Source organism: Haemaphysalis longicornis, unplaced genomic scaffold (genome assembly GCF_048455015.1).
Source record: "Haemaphysalis longicornis isolate Haplotype H1 unplaced genomic scaffold, Haemaphysalis longicornis Haplotype H1 scaffold_1, whole genome shotgun sequence".
Taxonomy (NCBI): Eukaryota; Metazoa; Arthropoda; class Arachnida; order Ixodida; family Ixodidae; genus Haemaphysalis; species Haemaphysalis longicornis.
Window position 1 is genome coordinate 161,129,435 of NW_027526203.1, and position 19,932 is coordinate 161,149,366.

Sequence of the window (19,932 nt, forward strand, 5' to 3'; positions counted from 1 at the left end):
TTGTGCTACGCCACCGCGATCGCGCCCCAGACAACGTTGTCCAGAGGACTTGAAGGTGGCTTTTGTACTCCGAATTTCTATCGTAACCATGGTTATCATAACGAACTGAATCTCAACCCGAACAATTATGACATGATTACGGTGTTGAAGGCTTGATATACTCGCTAACGAACGCAATAAATGGTATTCGTGCATGTATTACAAGAATAGAAACCGATGAATATTTCCGAGCAGCTCTATTGTTTTCCGGCCGTTCCAGGCGTAAAAAACTATATCTTTGTCTACTTGGGATGGCGTCCTATGGATTGAACAAAATTACTCTTACCAGCCCACTAATCTACTTGACTTTAATGTTAAATAAAGTTTTCTCCTCCTCTTGAGTGCAGTTTTCCTATAACGCATATCTGAATATTGGGAAGATATGGCTGTGGGAAATGCACCGAAATATATATCCCCCCAGGTCTGAACGAACATGGTATTACTGCATTTTTACCGTAGACTTGGCTCGTTTTGCTTAATAAACCTCCATACTGGTTAGAAGCCCGGTATAAAACCAGCACGTGCCTGTACATGCAGCAGGTTATTTGGAACTCAAACTAATTTTTTGTGGCCCATAGTGTATGCTGGCATACTTTTATGCCATGACAACTTAAAGTGATGTGATACAATACTTTCGCACGTTCGGCAAGGTTACAAAACCTGTCTTACCATCTCCTTATATACTATTACCTGGAATCGTAATGCCTTCTGCCAAAGCCAACAGACAGCCCCAAAGGCCTGGGCCCGTTTGCTCGAACGCGATAAGTGTGGGAATAAGTTCTCAACTACGACTTTAGCGATGTCTAGGTAATAAGTCGTTTGCCCGAAATTGATATAAACGCTCGGCTAAGGTAGCGTTTCCGTCGGGTTTTTTTCCAACCGGCTTATTTGCCAGGGCCGACTTTAACTTATTGGCGTCTTATTCGTAAGCGGGAACTTAATCGAGAACTTATGCGTACGGGCAAACGGGCCCTGGAATTGGTTTTGTCTTGTATTTTCGCTGTTGTCGGTTACTAGCAGCTGGCTGTTCCCTTTGTTCGAAAGATTGCTTAATACAGAAGCTGACGCCTAGCTCCGACTCTTGGCGCTCCGCACAGGACCGGCTTCGCAAGGAATTGGGCAACGCCGTCAATGTTTCTTCTGTAACGGTATCCAAAACTATACTTTATCTCCCGCCTTGCGCTAGTGTATGTGATTTTAGGTCTATTATTATGATAAAAAGTTACGCACACGCAAAATCTGGCGCCGACAAGCATCAGACGCCAACGGAGCGCGAAGAAACAGCAGGGAGAACGAGCCCGAGTGAAGCAGACGACAAATGCGAGAATCCCTATCCCGGCGTCACGGAGGCGCGCTTCGCAGCGCCGCCCGTGGTCGCGCTCACCGCCAATAGTGCTTCATACACTCAGCAGTGCGGAGTAAACTTTAGACTGCTGGAGGATTTACCTAAACATACACCCAATGAAACTCCCCATCCGGATTGTTTTCCATTATTGCATGTACATCGTCACGCTGACCTCCTTCACCGCCCATTGGCTGTTTATCCAGAGAAGACGCTCACCTTTGCCCATCAGCATTGCTTTTTTATTAAAACAGCAGAAGAGTGGAATAATCTTCTCGCCGGCGCCGTGGTCCACTCCATCTCCAAATATTTCCATCGAACAAAATCTGTACTGACATTCAGCCACTGTGTTATCGGTGAGTGCCCACCCTCATGTAAAACGGCTGAGCAGTCGTTCGAGGTGTAATAAACAAATAAATAAATAAATAAATACATACATAAATAAGGAAAAAAATAAATAAATAAATAAATAAATAAATAAATAATCAGGGCGTCGGCTTTCATATCTAGCAATCTTTCAAAGAAAGAGAACAAACAATCTTCTAATAACCGAGAACGGAGAAAGTGCAAAAGCAAAAAATTGCAGCCCTTTTTTTCCCGGATTGGGGGCTTTGCCGGCACGTATTACGATCCTCGGTATCCGTTTCAAAGCAGAGTGTATAAGAGTTTTTTGTAACCTCGCAGAGTTCTCGAAAGTACGCATTGCAGCCCTCATGTGACTTTACACTGCCATGGCATGCACTGCATAGGTGGAGTCTCAAAAATGTAGGTTGAGTTCAATATAGCTTTCCCTTTCTATAGGCGCCTGCAGATTTTACACCAGGCTTCTAACCGGCATGGATGTTTATTCAGGCAAAGGTTAGCGCTTGAGCACGATTCCAATAGCGTGGGCGGTTGAAACTCCGAGGCTGTGCGCGTATGGGTAACGGACGTCATACCCTCCTCGTTTACAAAACAATTGTGGTTTCAACCTCGTCCAATATTTCTACGTCTAAAGGCCAGAATACATGGAGCGAATATGCGACGGAAACACGACGAACACCGCCCGGCGGCGCGCGCCCGACGCGCGGCGGCGGCATAAACGTCGTCCGCCGCCGATCTACCAGTATGGTGGCTACCATACTACCAGGGACCGAAAAGCTCGTCGGCGGCGGGGCGGCGGTGAGCGGCAAACCGAAGGAACCAATCAGGTCTTCCGATTTCCCCTCCATGGCGTATGGCGTGTACAGGCCGCTGCAGACGGCCGCTTTGGAAGAGATTGATAGACGTGCGCTTGTCCCGCGCCTACACGAGCTAAAAAAACGGATGGTAAATCTGAGATCGATTCGCAAAATGGTGTTGCAAGAAGTGTACTCCGCGCTTTTCTGATGGCTCAAGCCGCCAGCGCAACACGGTCCCGACCCAACTACAGTGGCTTGTGTCGTCGAGATAGGCATGTAAGATAGCTTTTATTAGGTTAAATAAAGGCGATCCGGCTAATAACTTGTATTACCAGCAACATGGGGCCTGTCTGCAAGATCGGCGTGTGGGGAACAGGCGATATCACTGCGAGGGCCTCTCAAATACAACAAAATACTAGGAGCAGGCAGCCGTATGGATTCAGAGCCTGGCTTGACTAGCACAATGATGATGATTAGAGGCCCTTCATTGGTATCGGGACACGTAGGTTGTTGCCAACCGCCTTTCCTGTGTTGTTCTACTTATTTGCCCTACCCTTAACTAACCTATTGAGTTAGCCCCCCCCCCCCCCCCCCCCCCTGTTTTAAACTCCCACCGCTTCCCCCCTTCCTGCCCTTGCACACCGGTTTACCCCCCCGCCACCAACACACACACCACTCTTCTAAATTCTAATTCGGTATATTACTCTTCCTACGTCCCACTCTCTTCCCTACTTTTCTTCCACCACCACTCCAGCCGCCTCTTCGTCCCCTCTATGGCCCTGAAGTTGAGGCTCCCCCTCCCACCAAATCCCAAAGCCTCCGTTGCTCGATGATGATGATGCTTAGCGGCTTCCCCTTTGCAGCGGGGTGGTGTTGCACAGCGACCTTAGTCGTAACGCCACTGTACAATCACGTCGCCAAAAAAAGACATTTATGAAATTTTTGGTCTAGTCTGACTTCTTTGTTCGCCTGTCTTCCCAGATTGTTCTCTGCTCCTTTCCCACCAACATTCTAACCTCCTTTTACTAACCTCTACTGCTGTCCAATTCACTTTTCCGTTAACCTTAAAGCAAAAGGGTTCCGGCAGTTGGGTGGCTCCCTCACTGAGGACTGGACGGATACCTTTGCACTACGTTACAATATGTCGGATGGTTTCTGGCTCCCTGCCGCAGCCTGCTCACAGTTCTTCCTGTACCGGCTCGCGGATAAGCGTTTTTGCCCGCAAGCAACCCGCCCGAGCTTTGAAAAGCAATGCACTCCCTTTGGTATTATCGAAGACTTTTTCTCTTTTGATCTGCTGTTTCCCGATCCTGTACATCTACGGACGTTTTCGCGTCCATCCTATTTTTCCACGTCGTTGTCCCCGCTCCTTTCACTTCATTTTTTAAAGCATTGGTCGTTTCCCCTGCAGTTCCAGGTTTCATATACACTGTCCTGAGCCTTCTGGTTCTTTTCCTCCACTGTGTGTCCACACTTTTCATGTAAAGATACCGTAGCACTTTGGCCGCCAATCTCTGGTCATCAATATTTCGAAGTCGTTCTTCAAAACATATTTTGCTTTGTACTTCTCTCACTTCAAAGGAGGCCCATCCCATGTCTCCCTGCACTGCCTCATTTGTTGTTTTACTGTGTGCTCCTAATGCCAATCGACCTACCGCTATCTGATTTACTTCTAGCCCTGATGGAATCTCTGGTTTGACACACACTACTGCGTTTGAAAATGTGAGTGGTAGTACCATTACACCCTTCCAGATTCATCTCACTACTTCATATCTGTTATATCTCCACAGTGCTCTGTGCTTTATGATAGAGGCGTTTCTTTTGCATTTCATTCTTAAATGCTCCTCATGAGTTTTTATATACGCCTGACCTTCGTTTATCCATATGCCCAGATATTTGTATTTCGTTAACCACGGTATTGTTGCTTGTTGAACGAATGCCGATTCGTTACTGGCGTCGTCATTAAAAATTACTCCCACCTCCCCTCGCGGGAACCCCTGTGTAGATGCGACGCATAGGGGGTTCCGTTGTTGTTTCCGTTAGGTTGATTCTCCCATCGCGTGAAACGTGCCGTGAACCCCCTGCCGCGGCTATGACGCAACGTGGTGCGGCTATGAGGCAACACAATCCAACACAATCCACTTTAATCCAATCGAATCCAAATCCAATCCAATCCCATCCAAGCCAATCCAATCCAATCCATCCAAGCCAAGCCAAGCCAAGCCAAGCCAATCCAATCTAATCCAATCCAATGTCCCTCGCGAGAGAGTGTTCGCTATCGGAGAGGAGAGGGGGTGAGCGGCGGAGAGCGCAGCTCGCGCGGCGAGGAGAATGGGGGAGGGGCGTGTACGGACAACGACAACGCGGTATGGAGGGACAAGGCGAGTGAATGAGATGCCGTCGCATCTAAAACCAGAACTATCGACTTTGCTGTCCAGAACCAGAACTACCGACTCTAACCCCAGCTCAGTGGCTTCCTCCCCGCATATATCTGTGAGCTGTTGAAGACACTGTTCGCTAACTGCTAGTAGTACTATGTCATCTCTATACATATATCAGTCCCTAGATATGTTGTTCGACTTCCTGTCCTTTGCGGCTATAACATAGCATGCGGCTATAACATAGCATGCGGCTATGACATGCGGCTATTTTACTGCCTTCAAGCTTTCTTTCTAGTCTTGCCATGTACAGCATGAACAGCAATGGCGACAGAGGACAACCCTGCTTTAAACCTCTACTTGTGACTGGCCGGTTCCGTGCACTTTAGCTCCTCCCAGGTACTTTGCACCTCTCTCTCATTGTAAATTCCCTGCAACAGCTGTATAAACTCCCGGCCTAATCCATCCCGCTCAAGTATGCTCCATAGAAGTTCTCTATCTACATTGTCATAGGCTCCCTTTATTTCGAGATATGTTATCCCTAGTGGTCGCTTCTGAGCCATTGACACATGTATGCATTGGGTTAGGACAAATAAATTGTCCTCTAAGCGCCTTTCTCGTCTGAACCCATTTTGTAGTTCTCCCAATATGCCGTTCCCCTTTATGCCACTGAGGCAAGGCATATGGCTTGCATTGCCAGCCTGTATGCCACTGAGGTAACTGTATACTAGGCCTGTACAAATTGGCATCAGCCCTTTGAACTTTACTTCTATATATCATCTTCATCCTCATCTAACGCCAATTGTCCGGTACTTGCTTAGTTTTTATCACTTTTCGATTGCTCTAATCAGTTGCGCCTTGCTTTTTAGGCCTAGTAGGTTGACCAGCCGTATAGGAATTTCATCTGTCCCTGTTGCCGTATTAGCTGGAACATTTTCTTCGGCTTTTTTCCAGTTTAGATTCTCCAACTTTACCTTTCTATCTGTACGCACCTCAGTTGCCCCACTCTCTAAAGGCTGTAGTCCTCTCTCCGTTCTTTTGAACTTCTCTTGTGTCATTGAGCGTATGGGAAATGCCGCCTCTTCCCCTTTTAGTACCTGGCCTTCACCGTTTATGACTCGACGTTGTACTTCTTCTGTCTTTTTCCTTAGTTCCTTTACATGGTTCCAAGACTTTCTAGGCGGGCCTGCATCCCTTGACCGTATATTCGATATCCATCGCTCACTTTCTCGTTTAAGTTTTTGCTGTACAGGTTTTTGTACTTCTAGCTTCTTTAGGCGGTACCAATGCCACTTCAAAGTTATTTCCTCTGCTTGCGTTCCCACTCACTTGGCCTCCCTGTGCTCTCTCGATGCTTACTGTCTTTGTGTTATAGCTTCCTTGATTTTCTTGTTCCATCAGCTTCTAGGCTTTCTTTTTCCTTTCCAGTAGTTGCGTTCTTTAGCGTTCCTTATCTTTCCTTGAACGAAACCAATCAGATCGCTGTATTCCCAATCTTTTATAGGTTGTCTCTCGATTTCCGTCTCCAGGCTTTGGGAAATATTAGCCATTTGCTGATCGTTTAATTTCAAGTCGTGAACCGCCGTTTTCGGGTTTTGACCTTCAGTTTTTGCAAAAGTCAAAGTTATACGTTTATTGTCACTTCCTAAGCTGCGGGCTCCTATATCACCTCTTTCCATTTGAGTCAACCTTTCATAAACTCCTTCTGAAAGGAGGCTGTAGTCTATACTGGACTGCGTTTCCCCTCGTTCCCGAATAATTTGCCCCTCACATTTATTGTCTCTGTTTACTACAATGAGATTGTGTTCTTCACACATATCTAGTACGAGTTTGCCATTGCGGTCTGTGTATCCGTCCAAGTCCTCAATATGGGTCTTCTTGTCTCCCACTAGAATCACCTCTCCCGATTGTCTTAACTGATCAAGGTCCCGCTTAATGCAGCCTACCAGTTTATCATTCTTTTTGCACCAAAGCTCCATCTGTTGAGATGAAGTGGAGGTGGAGCGCCAGTTCCATGTTCTGGGAGTCGCTAGTTCAAGTCTACCCGGGGACGTGTTTTTTTTTCTGCTGCCTTTAGCGCTTTTGAGAACTGAAAACGCATATTGCAGCAGAAGAAACGGCCCCGAGCCGCGCAGAATCGTCAAACGACGTACAACCCAAGCGGGACGCTCCGTCATTATGGTCTGTTTACTGAACGCCGCCGTGGATTCTGGGCATGGAGGTTTAGTTAGCCACACAGAGAGCAACCCAGCGGCGGCGGGGCGGCGGACGCCGTGTATTCGCTCCATGTATAGTTCAGCCCGACGAACATACAGCGTCCTGCCGCGGCAGATTTTCCGCCGCGCAAACTTCGTAACGAAAATTCGCTCCATGTATTCTGGCCTTAAAACAACCGAAGGAAATAGACTGAGGAATTACCCACCCCCTTCTCATTATTGTTTCGTGTCTTTATAAAATGTCAGTATGGAACAGCTAGCCCTAGTCCTATTCCACCATTTCTGCCAGTGCGCCGACATAATGTATTTCCACAATGTTTCCCTGTTTTTCTTTTTATTTAACGGTGATCTTGTACGATGCAATATACGCACGCAGGCACAGATAAATTAATCACGTAAAAAGTGAGAAATACCATAAAACACCATATGTGTTCAAACCTGGAGGACTTACCGTGCATCTACAACACGCATTTATATCTGCCACATGTTTAGACAAGCGCTAAAATAAAACTCCACCTATGGGAGCAACACTAATATATTTTTCTATTCAATGGGCGTAATCTCGAGTTTGGCCACGGATTGCTATTTACTCTTGAAGAGTATGGATCGCCAGAATGGGCTCCAATAAAGCGCTTGGGCATATTCATTCATCGCTTTCATTTCCAATTATTCTGGCAACCGGCAGGTACACTGTTTCTGGAATGGTTAGCAAGTATTTCAACAACCGTTTTATTTTAAATAGCCGTTTAGTTTTGTTAACGATGACAACAGTAGACATTGGGGGCACGAAAGTCGCCTCCGAGGGCTATGGACAACGTTGTGTGCGTCGTTTCGCGGTGACGTAGTACAAACCCTCTCAATGTATTTGCACATGATTAAAGAACGCACGTTGCGAGTGACGTACCCACCCAAACATTTCTAAACCTGCCTATTTGCATGTTTGGGGACGTTTATGCTAAGAAAAGTTCATGTCTATGCAGAAAAATAAGAGTGTTGTGCTCAGAAATAACATTCACCTGATGCAAGTCAACATCAATACGAAAGATGGCCGTTTCATTTCCTGCATGCTATGCGATGCTCTTGTTGGTGACAGCATTAAAGACTGCTGAGTCCTCTGGACAGCATCTCAAAAACATTTCATGCTTATCGGGGAGAACCTCCGAGCATTGGACCTTGCAAATAAGCTAGCAAAGGCGAGTTAGTATGACGTTATGCTAATTATTTGCTGCGGTACACACCTAGACGGTATTTAGAGGCGTCAGAAGTGCAAAATAAAATGGAAGTAAGGCAAGGACGCTCTTCAATGCACTCAGGCATAGAACGGGCGAGTTTGAGCACAGAAATGTGCTGCCCCGTACAAATCGGTGTAGCAGACTACGGCGCGAGTCCCAAAGATAACGTCAGTGGCCACGGGGCGCCACTCAAACATATCACCACTAGTTGAATGCGCAGTGGTTTCTAATGTCCTGCTTACTGACTATGCAGAATGACGAAATAAGATTGGATGTTGAGAATGAGAAAAAAAATTTCTTACCGCGAATATTGCTCCATCAATGTTCACAACAACGAACGCTTACAATCACTGCCAGTGGGCCAGAAAATGCAAGTTAAATACTTTTGTGGATAATTTTATTCACACGAGGTGACAACGACATGTCATGTACAAGTTTCATTTATTATTTAGTATTCTGTATACAAGTGCCACATGAACAAATAGGTTCACCAGATGGCGCCAGTAGCCGGAGTACAGTGGCCATAAACTATACGACGTTCACAAGGTGTTCAATTCCTTCTAAATATTTTCGTGCAGATTATTTGCGAAGCAGCCGTGCAAAATAAGTCTGTTTGATTCCAAATAATCACTACTGCAGTAGTATTGCAGCGTTTCTGCAGTACCGCTTTTGCAGCACTTTTTTTCAAACAATTCATAGAACACCTACTGCTTGGTTCATGTCTAGTCTAGTGGGTGTGGATGAACGTTAAGCCCCTATTGCGTAAAGAAAACGATATCGTCATATACAGCAACAATTCACGGATAACTTAAACGAGACGCATACACACTGTGGACTAAATACTTCACATAACAAAAGACTGAACTTCGACCTATCTAACAGTCGTAAAAATATTTTTTGCGGCAGGGAATAGTTATTGCAAAGGCCGCCTTACTATCACAATACAGCTGCGTCCAGAAATCGAGCACGTATAAGAAGGATGTCTTTAGAATTCACTAGAGCGAGTGATTTAAAGGGATTCATGAATGTAGACAGGTTGTCTATGTTGAGTATTCCTGTATTTGCCGCTTAAAATCTCTGCGAACGCCATGACTACTGGCCCGGCTAAGTAAAAGCAGCACAAGAAGAGTATCAAACAGAAGCTAAAGAGCATTGCGGCCCAATTAAGCAATTAATAGTCAAGGAGCAAAAAACCAGGTGTGATTCGAATTGTCTTTTTTTTATTTTGACCGAGAACTGCATTTTATTGGAGCGAAAAAAGCGGACGCTACTTGCCTGATAACAATTTAAACTTGGTTGATTATGAGGGTTAACGCGTCCACGCTAGAGGGGGGGGGGGGGGGGGGGGGCGATGAGCCGTGCCGTAGGGGAGCGCTCCGGATTAATTCTGACCGCCTGGGGATCTTTAACGTGCGCCGAAATCTCTAACACACGGGCGTTTTCGCTTTTCGCCTCCATCAGAAAAGCGGCCGCAACGGCCGGGAACCGAACCTGCGTCCTTGGGCTCGGCAGCACGACGCCTTAGCCACTGAGTCGCCGCGGCGGGCTACAAAAATTTAAATTGTCGCGCGAGACACGCTGACGGAGAAGAGGTGAACTACAATCCTTTTTCGGATGTCCGCTGTATACAATCGATGCAGCTAATATAAATTTTAGTTTCTCCACTTGAATTTTCCGAATAATTTTTGGTGGTTCTTGATTATATTCCCGGAACTCTCTGTAACGAACCCAGATATATTCATATCCGTGTATGACCAGCTATTTATATCACCACTGAATCTATGCCTCTCCGAATTCTCTCTGTGTTATTTGATTTAACTTCTTTTGTAAATAGTAATCAAGCGAAATATGTTAGTGACACTTAGTTTATCCAGATGACTTTCCCGCAACGCCCACATACTACTGTAACAGTAAACACACGAATAAACCTAGCACTAACATTAACTAAACGCGCCTTTTACACTCTTTCATAGACCTTAATTCTAAATTCGGCGTATTTTGTCTTCTGGTAGACTCCAAACTTCACCTTTTTATCAGGCGAAACTGACAGAAACTTGGGTTATTACTTACTAGGCAATGGATGGAACGAACAGGCGGTGTTTCGACAGTGTGAGGTGACAATTTGTGCAAGCAAGCAAGCTAGCTGTGGGCCACATCAAATCATTGAAACAGTGATTAAGGTACAAGCATCGTTATGCTGTTCGCGGTGGAGACAAGACAAGGACAGCGGGCGCTCAGGTTGGCACAAAGGCTTTCAGGAAATGCTGCTTCTCGTCTCCGGTCCTTTCGATACGCTTCTGGATGAGGTGCTTAGGCGTTGTCTTGAGGTCGTACGCTTGCCCAATATAGGCCATCAGGTCGATGAAGATGGTAGCCGGGTTGAGCAGGGGCCCGAACTCGCTGCTCTTGTAGTCCTGCGCCAAATTCGCAAAGGATCAAAATTAGCCCACCTACACTGAATTCAATTCGCAAACGCTGATGTTAACAGCAAAGCTGCCTGCAGTTCCCGAAACGCACGGCTAGTCTTCATAGAACTTCTCAAGCCAGCACACCGATTCCCGTTCGCGCCAATTAATTTTTGCCGTGTCCCACTGCTCGCGCCATCTACTGGAACCTTTTGTTACTTTTGAACTTGCAACACTGCCCCGATGGGCTGCAGTGAGCGCTTTTTTTTTTTTTTTCACGGCGTATTTTTTTATTTGCTGTCGCAAAATTCAAGCCTCGTTGTATTTTTAGTTCACTTATTTAACTTTGCCTTTACTTTCGTTCGCTTTTACTTTCACTTTAGTTCACTTTAGTTCACTTTTAGTTCTTATCACTTCTGAATTGACGTCTTGCCTCAAACGTGCTTAATGTTTTCTTCAACAATGTTGACAAGCATTAACATTGCGACCAGATTTAGTAGTTCCAAAAAAAGTTTGCCCCAAATAAGCGTCTCATTCAAACATTCCTTTAACTTGCTGCATGTGTGCTTGGCGCTTGCTCCAGGCTATGCCCTCTCCACATCGCTGCGACTGCGGTACCATATTTCGCCCGATGAAAACCTCGAGCAGGTACACCTTCGCTGTTAATAAACCCAAAGCGTGGTGACACCATGAATGAATGGCACTGCTAGCTTGACGAGCAATCCCGTTTTCCGGAACTACCCACCCATTCATACAAAGAACAATCATCAATTCCACTCTCTGAAGGAGGACGACCGGCGGAGCTTTCTAACGACGTAGAGGCGGCACAGAAGTATCGATGTCATTGATATGCCGACTGTTGGCGCACAATCTAACTGTCGATAAGGAGACAACACTCTATAGTACACTGCAATGAAACTCTCGCTATAAAACTATTGATAGGCGCACCCTTTTCAGCGTATTAATATTGTGTTAATCCTTTATGACTGTGGCAAAATATTAAAAAAATCGCCGCACGTGGCTTCACCGCAACGCTTCAGAATGACCAATCGGTGTGACAAAGTAAGCGAATTCGGCGAATGACGAGGCCCAGCATGCCAGTAGAGAATCTGCGCGTGAACAAAATCACAAGGCGTGAATTAGCGCTATTGTCCCTGCGCATATTATATATTGTTTTTCTTTCTTACTTAAAAACCATCTTGAGGTATTTACCGCCCTGCCAAGTGTGGCCAAATGTGATTGGTTACAAATCGGCGGCTTTAACTCAATTACAATTTTGTATCCCGTGGTTTAGCGACGTGTGTTAAATGGCGCATTAATAGGTTATTGTTCGAAAAATTGGACCTGCATGCAAACTCTCCCTGTAGCCTCAGATTTGAGACATTGCTTCACCTTCGGCTCAAATCAGTTGTTTGATGATAGAAGAGAGGTGCAGGTGGTCTCGAGGCTTTACTACGTTCAACAAACCTTAATCCACGTCTACAGCCGGACACTGTTATGTGCGAACTGCAATTTGTAGCCCCGCAGGCATGGCGCCTTGCCCCCTCTCCTGATATGCTGCCTGGTTGGAACCGCTAGCAATATTGCTCCAAGGGTTGACACAATTCGCAATTCTCGAAACACAATCATTTGCATTTGTGTGGTGTTACTTTTTTTTTTGTCTTTTTTATGTCTTTTTATGTCTTTTTTATGTTTTTTTAGGTCTTTTATGTCTTACTTTGTGCAAAACTTCGAGGAGAGAGAGAGAGAGAGAGAGAGAGAGAGAGAGAGAGAGAGAGAGAGAGAGAGAGAGAGAGAGAGAGAGAGATTTTGAATGACAGTCGACTACCCGAGTATAAACGATTGCAGGCCACCCCTGCTAGAGGGGACGTGGAGTAGGAGGCCGGCCAGTGCCTTTGGAAAAGGCGGGCCTACAAATTACAGACACATAGTGATGGAGAGATAAGGGGATGCGAAAGCAAAAAAAGAAATAGAAGGGACTTTGCTACAGCCGATGTATCGCTTAACGTTTTCCTGGGGCACCAATGTCAATCAAATCAGACAACATTGCTGCTCGTCTCCACAGTTTAGTACTTGTCGCAATAAGGGCCGGAGGTGAGGTCAGTATGGAAGGGATGCCCGAACGCGAGTGCGGTGTTGACGGGAATGCGATTTCAATTTAGGGAATGGGGTGCACCACTTTCTGGTGTTTTGGCACCATCATAACCAATAAAGTTTAAAAAGAGATATCTACTCTCTGGATGGCTCCTGAGTCGTTACTGTTAACATGTTACGAAGTCCTTCACTAAAGTCGAAGCATCGCGTTTTAAGAAACACTTTCGCGTCATTCTGATGCCAATGCCTATTACGCACCACCTCATCCGCTTGCTCATTTCTCCAAATGCAGCAGTGCTGGCGAAGCCACTGAGAAGTCATCCGATGTCCTACGGCATAAGTCAAATGATTGATGGATGTAAACAACAACGTAGAGGGCAGCATGTTGGCGAATGGGGGGCTACGGGCTGGCATTTTTTTTTTTTGTCCTGAAGGGCAACTCATCCGAGAGTTACCCGTTGAGCTTGTGGCTGGCGGTTAGCACATTTCGGATGGCTGCTTTGATCACATACAGCTCGGCTGTCGCTGAAGCGGCTGCCCACCCTTGACGAAACGAGTACGCTTGCCCCGTGGACGCCACAGACATACCGGCAGCAGTACTTTGGGAGGAAACGGAGCCGTCATTAAATCTTACTATTTTTTGTGTGTCATATTGGGAACTTTGCAGCGCTCTTTTATAAGCAGATGGCAGTATTATCTTGTCACCCTTTTAAAGGTGTTGCGCGTTTTCTGTTTATGTCGCGGTCTGATGCTCTGTTAGGGCATTACGTTCCAGATAATTACTTACCCACTCCCACGGAAAAAAAAAATTATAACCACTCCTCTCCACAAACAGGTGAGCACGCGAAGCTTGACCTCAGTGAAAACGAAAACGACCAAAATCGAAAGGCAATGACCGCAAAACGAAAATGAAAACCCTTCTGCCAAAATCAAAACCAAATGGCCGAAATGAAAAAGCAAAACCATCGATGGACAAAAACGAAACCCTTTCATTTCACTGAGCTTTACGCGAACTCAAATGTTTGATATACGGGGTTGCAGATTGTTCTTCTACGATCATCGGAAACGTCTGCGTTCTTCAATGGCTTCCCGCTGTTCCGGGGACCGAACACGTGCGGCCTACCCATGCCGCGCTAGAAGGTGAACTGCCCGACGAGAGCGAGCGACCGCACCTGCGATGTGGCGGGATGCGAACAACGACGCTGATTGGCTCCCATTGTGGCGTGATATAATACTTGTGCGCTAGCCTGCGCCGCTGCGAACGGAGAGCGAGAGCTGCGCCCGGGAAGGGGAATCCCGGGAGGGTTTCAATCTATAATGCAATCTAATAGCTCCAACAGGCAGAGTCAACACTTCATCCCTGTCCAATCCCCTCGAGTGGGTTCTCGCGCAATACTTCATGGGCATCACAAACATCGTCATCATTTGAGCACATGGATAAAGTTGGCTTTGACGCAAGGCGGTTCGGCGCACGCCACCACCGACGGCCGAAGTCAGCCAATACAAGCTTCTCCTAAAAAAAACTGATTTGAGAATCCCTGCTCAGGTCTGAAACCTGGTGCTAGGCGTCAATTTCAACTACAATGTCCCTAACAGTTTCCAAAATATTACGCGGGCGTATATCCGCATCTACCCCCTACGCTGATTCTTCTGTCTTCATAGCAGGCTTTATTTACGTCTTAGGATTACCAAGCTGGGCATTATTCCGGTAAAACTGCCCGGGTTGGTTTCCCTTACTTTTGCAACCCTTACTATGAGTTCTCGAAGTGAACCAAAAAAAACCTCGCGCTCTTTTGCGTAAGCAGCTCCATTCCCGTCCCACATTCAAGAACAGCCACGCTCCCCGTGAAAAGAGCCGCGGGCGGCTCAGCAGCGAGATTCAGCAGCGCGGTGTACGTGGTGCCATCTAGATTTCCGGACAAGAATTCTTCCTTGCTGAGGCCTCCCGCGGCGCCGTAACAATTTATCCGCACCCGCAAGGTTGGCTCGCGGCCGGGACTTGCGAAGCTGGGCCGGGAGACCTCAGCGGCGCTTCAGTAATCACCGGCAGGATTCCCATTTGACGCCTGTATTGCAATGTAGTTTGGCTGAGTTATGCTTGTTTGTGGCTTATAAAAATTATGAAGCCTCTTTTGAGAGCCAAATTACGCAGAACATGAGCAATATTTTCTCCCGTCCTTTACCCCCGCCCTTTCTCTGTCCTGTTTTCCAGAAGGTGTTACGGACGGTGTGTTGTACTTTAAAATAAGTTTGGTCGGCCAACGCTACCGTATGGTCCTTGCTAAGCATAGCCCACAGTCTTCGAGGTTACAGGCAGTGTGCCGAATTCACTTTTTGTATAACTTGTATTGGACACCGCAAGGCCGTTTCTACTGGATGAGCAGAGCAAGCCAGGAGGTTTTGCCCGCCGCGAATGGTTGAGCATTTTCGATATCCGAATCCTCTATTGATTCTTACGGGACATTTCATCGTATTTAAAAACTCAGCATGATGTAGCTCAGACCTCGCACACGTGTTTACTATGATGTCCATTTAATCGAATCGCCCATTTAATCGGCGACCTTGCGCCAAGAGCGATGCTGACTACCCATCTCCGAAAGGGCACATCTCCCCGAGTGTCCTCTTGCGCCGCCATTTTTAGGGCGATTTCTAGAGGACGTAACATAGCTTGCGAGACTGCGGGCTTCAAACTTGTTATCCAGTGCACGGACAAATAGGTGCAAGGCTACGGTATAACCAGTGCTCGGGCTACACCTTGCAAAATAACGCGTCAAGTGGAAAAAATTCATGGACCAAACTACCCACTTTCTTTTTCGTCAATCTTCGTTAACCTGCACGAATCTCATTTCTTGAGAAGAAATGTCAGCGAAAAATTTCTATTTTTAATGAATGGAAAAGTGTGAGCATAACTTGTTTTTTAGTCTTTACAAATTGATCTCAAGGCGCATTCGACTGATTACCAGCATAATTGTAGTACGAGGATGGTGTCTTTACTTAGGAAAAAGTGGACAGGGGAGTTTTATTAAAATATTTACACGAGTATTTATTACCCAAGGGAGCAAACTATGGCGATTTTGTCTGGTGCGATTTTCGTACACTTCACAAATTTTTATTTCTCGGGTTGTGCTAGCGGCGCTATCGGTTGGCTCGGTAAGAGGGTTGAGTGTGATATTTAGACAACGTTCTTTTGCCTCATATTACAGTGGCGAACCTCCACTGAAACATAGTGGCGGAAAAACCCCAAATACTGATACATATATGAGAATCAGGAATTGTGCAATTTAATCAACTCGGTTCATATTTTCTTGATCATCATTTATTATTGCAGTAGCCGTCGCTGCGTTATCCACAGTGGCCCCGTTTACTTTAACAGCGGAGCTGTTTAGGCCGAGCACTTTCCGTCCGTCGCCCCGAAATTCTTCGAGGTGTGATGGAAAGTGGCGAGAAGGCAAGGAGCCCTCGAGCAAGTGTTGGGAGCGCGCGCCGCATGAAAAAAAAAAAAAAAAACATGTGGTTTGGGAGGTCCCTGGCATCGAACCCGGGACCTTTACGCCATGCAACCGGCCACCTAACCACTGGGACACCCCAAAGCCCCGAGGGGCATGGGGTTAGCAGCGGCGGGGAACAGTAACAATTCAAAAAAAAAAAAAAAAAAAGAAAAGAAACGCTTCCCGTGGTCGGAATCGAACGCGGGTCCCTCGCCTTATGAAACCGGAGACTATCGAATTGAGCTATCATCTTTTTTTTTCCTTTATTTAATTGAGCCATTATCGCATTCCGTCAGTCGTGGAGAACTTTCAGCGGAAAGTTCGGAAATGATTGTGAGGTGCGGCCCCTCTCCGACGAAGGGAGAGGGGCCGCCAGCTTCCCAGCCTTGTACCACTAGTGCTAGCTGCGCCAATGTTTTAAATCTTTGTTTTTACCCACGAGGGGGTTTAAGATAATCCGTAGCCCTCCACCCAGCATATTTCATCGTCCAGGTGTAGCTTGGATGCGTGAAACTCGAATTTAAACTTTTATTTGCTTCATAATACCTGTTAGGTAAACAAGGCGGAGATGACGGAATGAAGCGCTCTTTCTTCTCTACAGTATGCTATTTCTAGTTGTATTTTCTTTATTAGCATCCTCCCCCTCACCCCTGAAGGAAGGTCTGAACGAGTGGTGACCCACCTGCGGGAAGGCGTGGTGGAAGTTGTGGAAGCCCTCGCCGAACAGGCCGAACGCCATGGCCGGGTTCTCGGTGGGGGCGATGTGCTTGTCGTAGGGCCGGTAGCCCCAGGTGTGCGCCGCGCTGTTCACCAGCCAGGTCATGTGCAGGCTGACGGTGTAGCGAAGCAGGCCGTTCACCAAGTGTGCGTTCCAGAAGGTCTCGCCCACGAGCCACATGGGCACCAGCGTGGGAAGGACGAAGCAGAAGAACGTCACCAGGGGCACGTAGTACCTGCGGCCGGAAGCGTGGCAGGGAACGGGGAGGGAGCAGTGAGCAAGGATTCAGACGCAAGCAGGACGAAATGAACGGCAACGCACAGATTACAATTAAGTATTTTCAGAGGTTTTAATAACGGCACTGTTTTCTGGCCGTGCTAAGCCATATCCCTCTGTAACTGCAGCGTTATTCGCGGCATTTGCTATATATTTATGAAGATATCCTGCAGCGTTCGCGCACTCAATCGGTATTGGCGCGTTCATGTTTAACTGCATCTCGATGGCCCTTTGTATAAGGCAATGATTTCAGACCCAATGCATAAAGCTGCGCATTCACTCTGCCGCATCTTGTCTTAAGAAAATAGGCGGATGGTGGAAATTTTGAGACGCCAATTTAAAAACCAATTTGTGAGTGAGTGAGTGAGTGAGTGAGTGAGTGAGTGAGTGAGTGAGTGAGTGAGTGAGTGAGTGAGTGAGTGAGTGAGTGAGTGAGTGAGTGAGTGAGTGAGTTAGCGAGTGAGTTAGCGAGTGAGTGAGTGAGTGAGTGAGTGAGTGAGTGAGTGAGTGAGTGAGTGAGTGAGTGAGTGAGTGAGTGAGTGAGTGAGTGAGTGAGTGAGTGAGTGAGTGAGTGAGTGAGTGAGTGAGTGAGTGAGTGAGTGAGCGAGCTGTCCGTCGCGTATTTTCTTGAATGAGTCACCAATCGTTCGCGCTAGTATATAAATCACTCTCAAAAGGCGGCCCAGAGCCAGTTGCCCGGCTGCCTGACTACTCACTTCCTCTGGAAGGCGACCACGGGGTCAGCGAGCACGTCGGAGCAGTCGATGGTTGCGCCCTTGCGGAACACTTCCGGGTGCTTCTTGCACATGAGCCAGCCCATGTGCGCGAAGAAGAAGCCGCGGTTGATGTTGTGCGGGTCAGCATTCGTGTCAGAGTATTTGTGGTGCAGCCGATGGTCACGCGTCCACTCGTAGATGTCATTCTGCACTCGCCGGGAAAGACAAGGGCAAACAAAAAACGGTGAACCGGAATATTGGCCCGCCAACAAAGCTTCTGTCGCTAGATGGGTAGCCTTCTAACACGACGCCCCAGTGAACACACCTGAAGGTTTCCTGCAACACACCCGATAAACTCTCTCACTTTTTCCTTCGTACCTGGAAGCACTTCGAAAGCTACAGTCAGTACGAGCAGAAGAGCGACACAGCGTGATTTGCTTGCAGCAACAGATACTTCAAGTCTCGCCTTTCTTGCTGCAACGGAAAGGAAGCCGGCCAACAGCAGCGATACAGCTTTAGCTTCGACGTTTAAAGCTGCTCTAATATGCCCAAAAATTTGTCTTGGATGGTCAGAAAATAGAGTTAATTTTGCCCGACGTACGCACCACAGAGTTCCTTAATTTGTGCTTTGAAGTTGGACGCAATGCCTGCACTTACCTCTGCGCGTGATTTCAAAAGATTCTAACCCCTCAGGCTTGTAGGTTCTCTCGAGCTGCTGTCATGCACTCACATGAATACCATGCCTTTCGAGGTAAAATAATTTTGAAGGACTCAACAATTTCATGAGCTACATTTAAGAACTCTGAGAAACTAAATATATATTCGGATACATATGTCCATTGAATGTTTCACAATACATTTAAAATGTTCAGTGTATTTTTATCGCACTTTGTAGTTTTTTTTTTCATTGCGTTGTCCATTTCCACTGCCTCATTGCATTTGTTTCATTATGCATTGTATACAAAATAAAAATAAATAAAATTTACAAAGAAGGAAGTGCTTTTTAATTCGGTTTTTGGGCAAGTATTTGAAACTGGAGCCTGAATTTGAGTGCTCTCACGTCATGGGCGAGGCTTGTTTCTTACGATATTTCAAATAAACAGACACCTTTAACAGCGGAAGGCTAACCTTGAAGGCCACAGCATTATGATAGTTATCGGCGAAAAACAGTAATATCTGTGATAATTCTTTTTCTTTTCCCGCCATTCTGACCATACCAGAACTGAGTGCAGCGCTCATTGTTGATTGAGCCCTTGAAACATTTTTAGTCCGTGATTTTCCTGTGTTGTTGTTTCATTCGTTACAGGTTAGTTTGAAAAATCAACTGGAGTCTCATGCGAGTTATACCTTTCGAGTTCTGTTTTTTGTCTATATCGCTATGTTGTTTACCTGCATTTTCTTTACCCCACACATGGAGAAATGAAAAAAGTGGTTCCGCTTTGATGACAAAAGAAAATGTACAATATTTTCCTATGCACAAACTTTCTAGTCTTACAAGTACCCTGAAATAGTGGCGTTGCTCTCTTTCTTTAGTGACTGGAAGCACTACGAAAGCTTCAGTTATAGACACCACAGAGCGGCACTCAGTGATTTGCTCTCTTTCGTATTGTTGCGCGATCTTTTTAAAGAAGCACTCCAGTTTTTGTTACGGCCAATAGTGAAATATTATTCGTGCGACATCCCATAAACAGTTTAAGAATGTCCGGATTGTGAAGAACGCAGGGAAAGGAGACTACATCTTTCCAGCGGGTTCTTAAGTTACCTGATGCGCGTATAGGGGAGTAATATTCGGCTGGGGTTTACAAACTCTCGTCAGGCGTTCGAAAAAAAAAGTTGACAGAACGTTGGGAAAGGTGCTGCAGTGCCAT

General features: G+C 46.4%; 1 protein-coding gene across 1 annotated transcript in view; it reads right to left on the bottom strand.

Moving 5' to 3' along the window:
* Positions 1 to 8,747: 8,747 nt before the first annotated feature.
* LOC144138671 (stearoyl-CoA desaturase 5-like) overlaps positions 8,748 to 19,932 on the bottom strand; it is a 32,081-nt gene continuing 20,896 nt past the window's right edge. The window contains exons 4-6 of the mRNA XM_077671063.1: positions 18,065 to 18,270; positions 17,037 to 17,307; positions 8,748 to 10,781 (exon numbers count right to left, since the gene is read on the bottom strand). Of these exons, the coding sequence (XP_077527189.1) occupies positions 10,602 to 10,781; positions 17,037 to 17,307; positions 18,065 to 18,270 (657 nt within the window). The 3' untranslated portion in view covers positions 8,748 to 10,601. The remainder of the gene's footprint in view (positions 10,782 to 17,036; positions 17,308 to 18,064; positions 18,271 to 19,932) is intronic.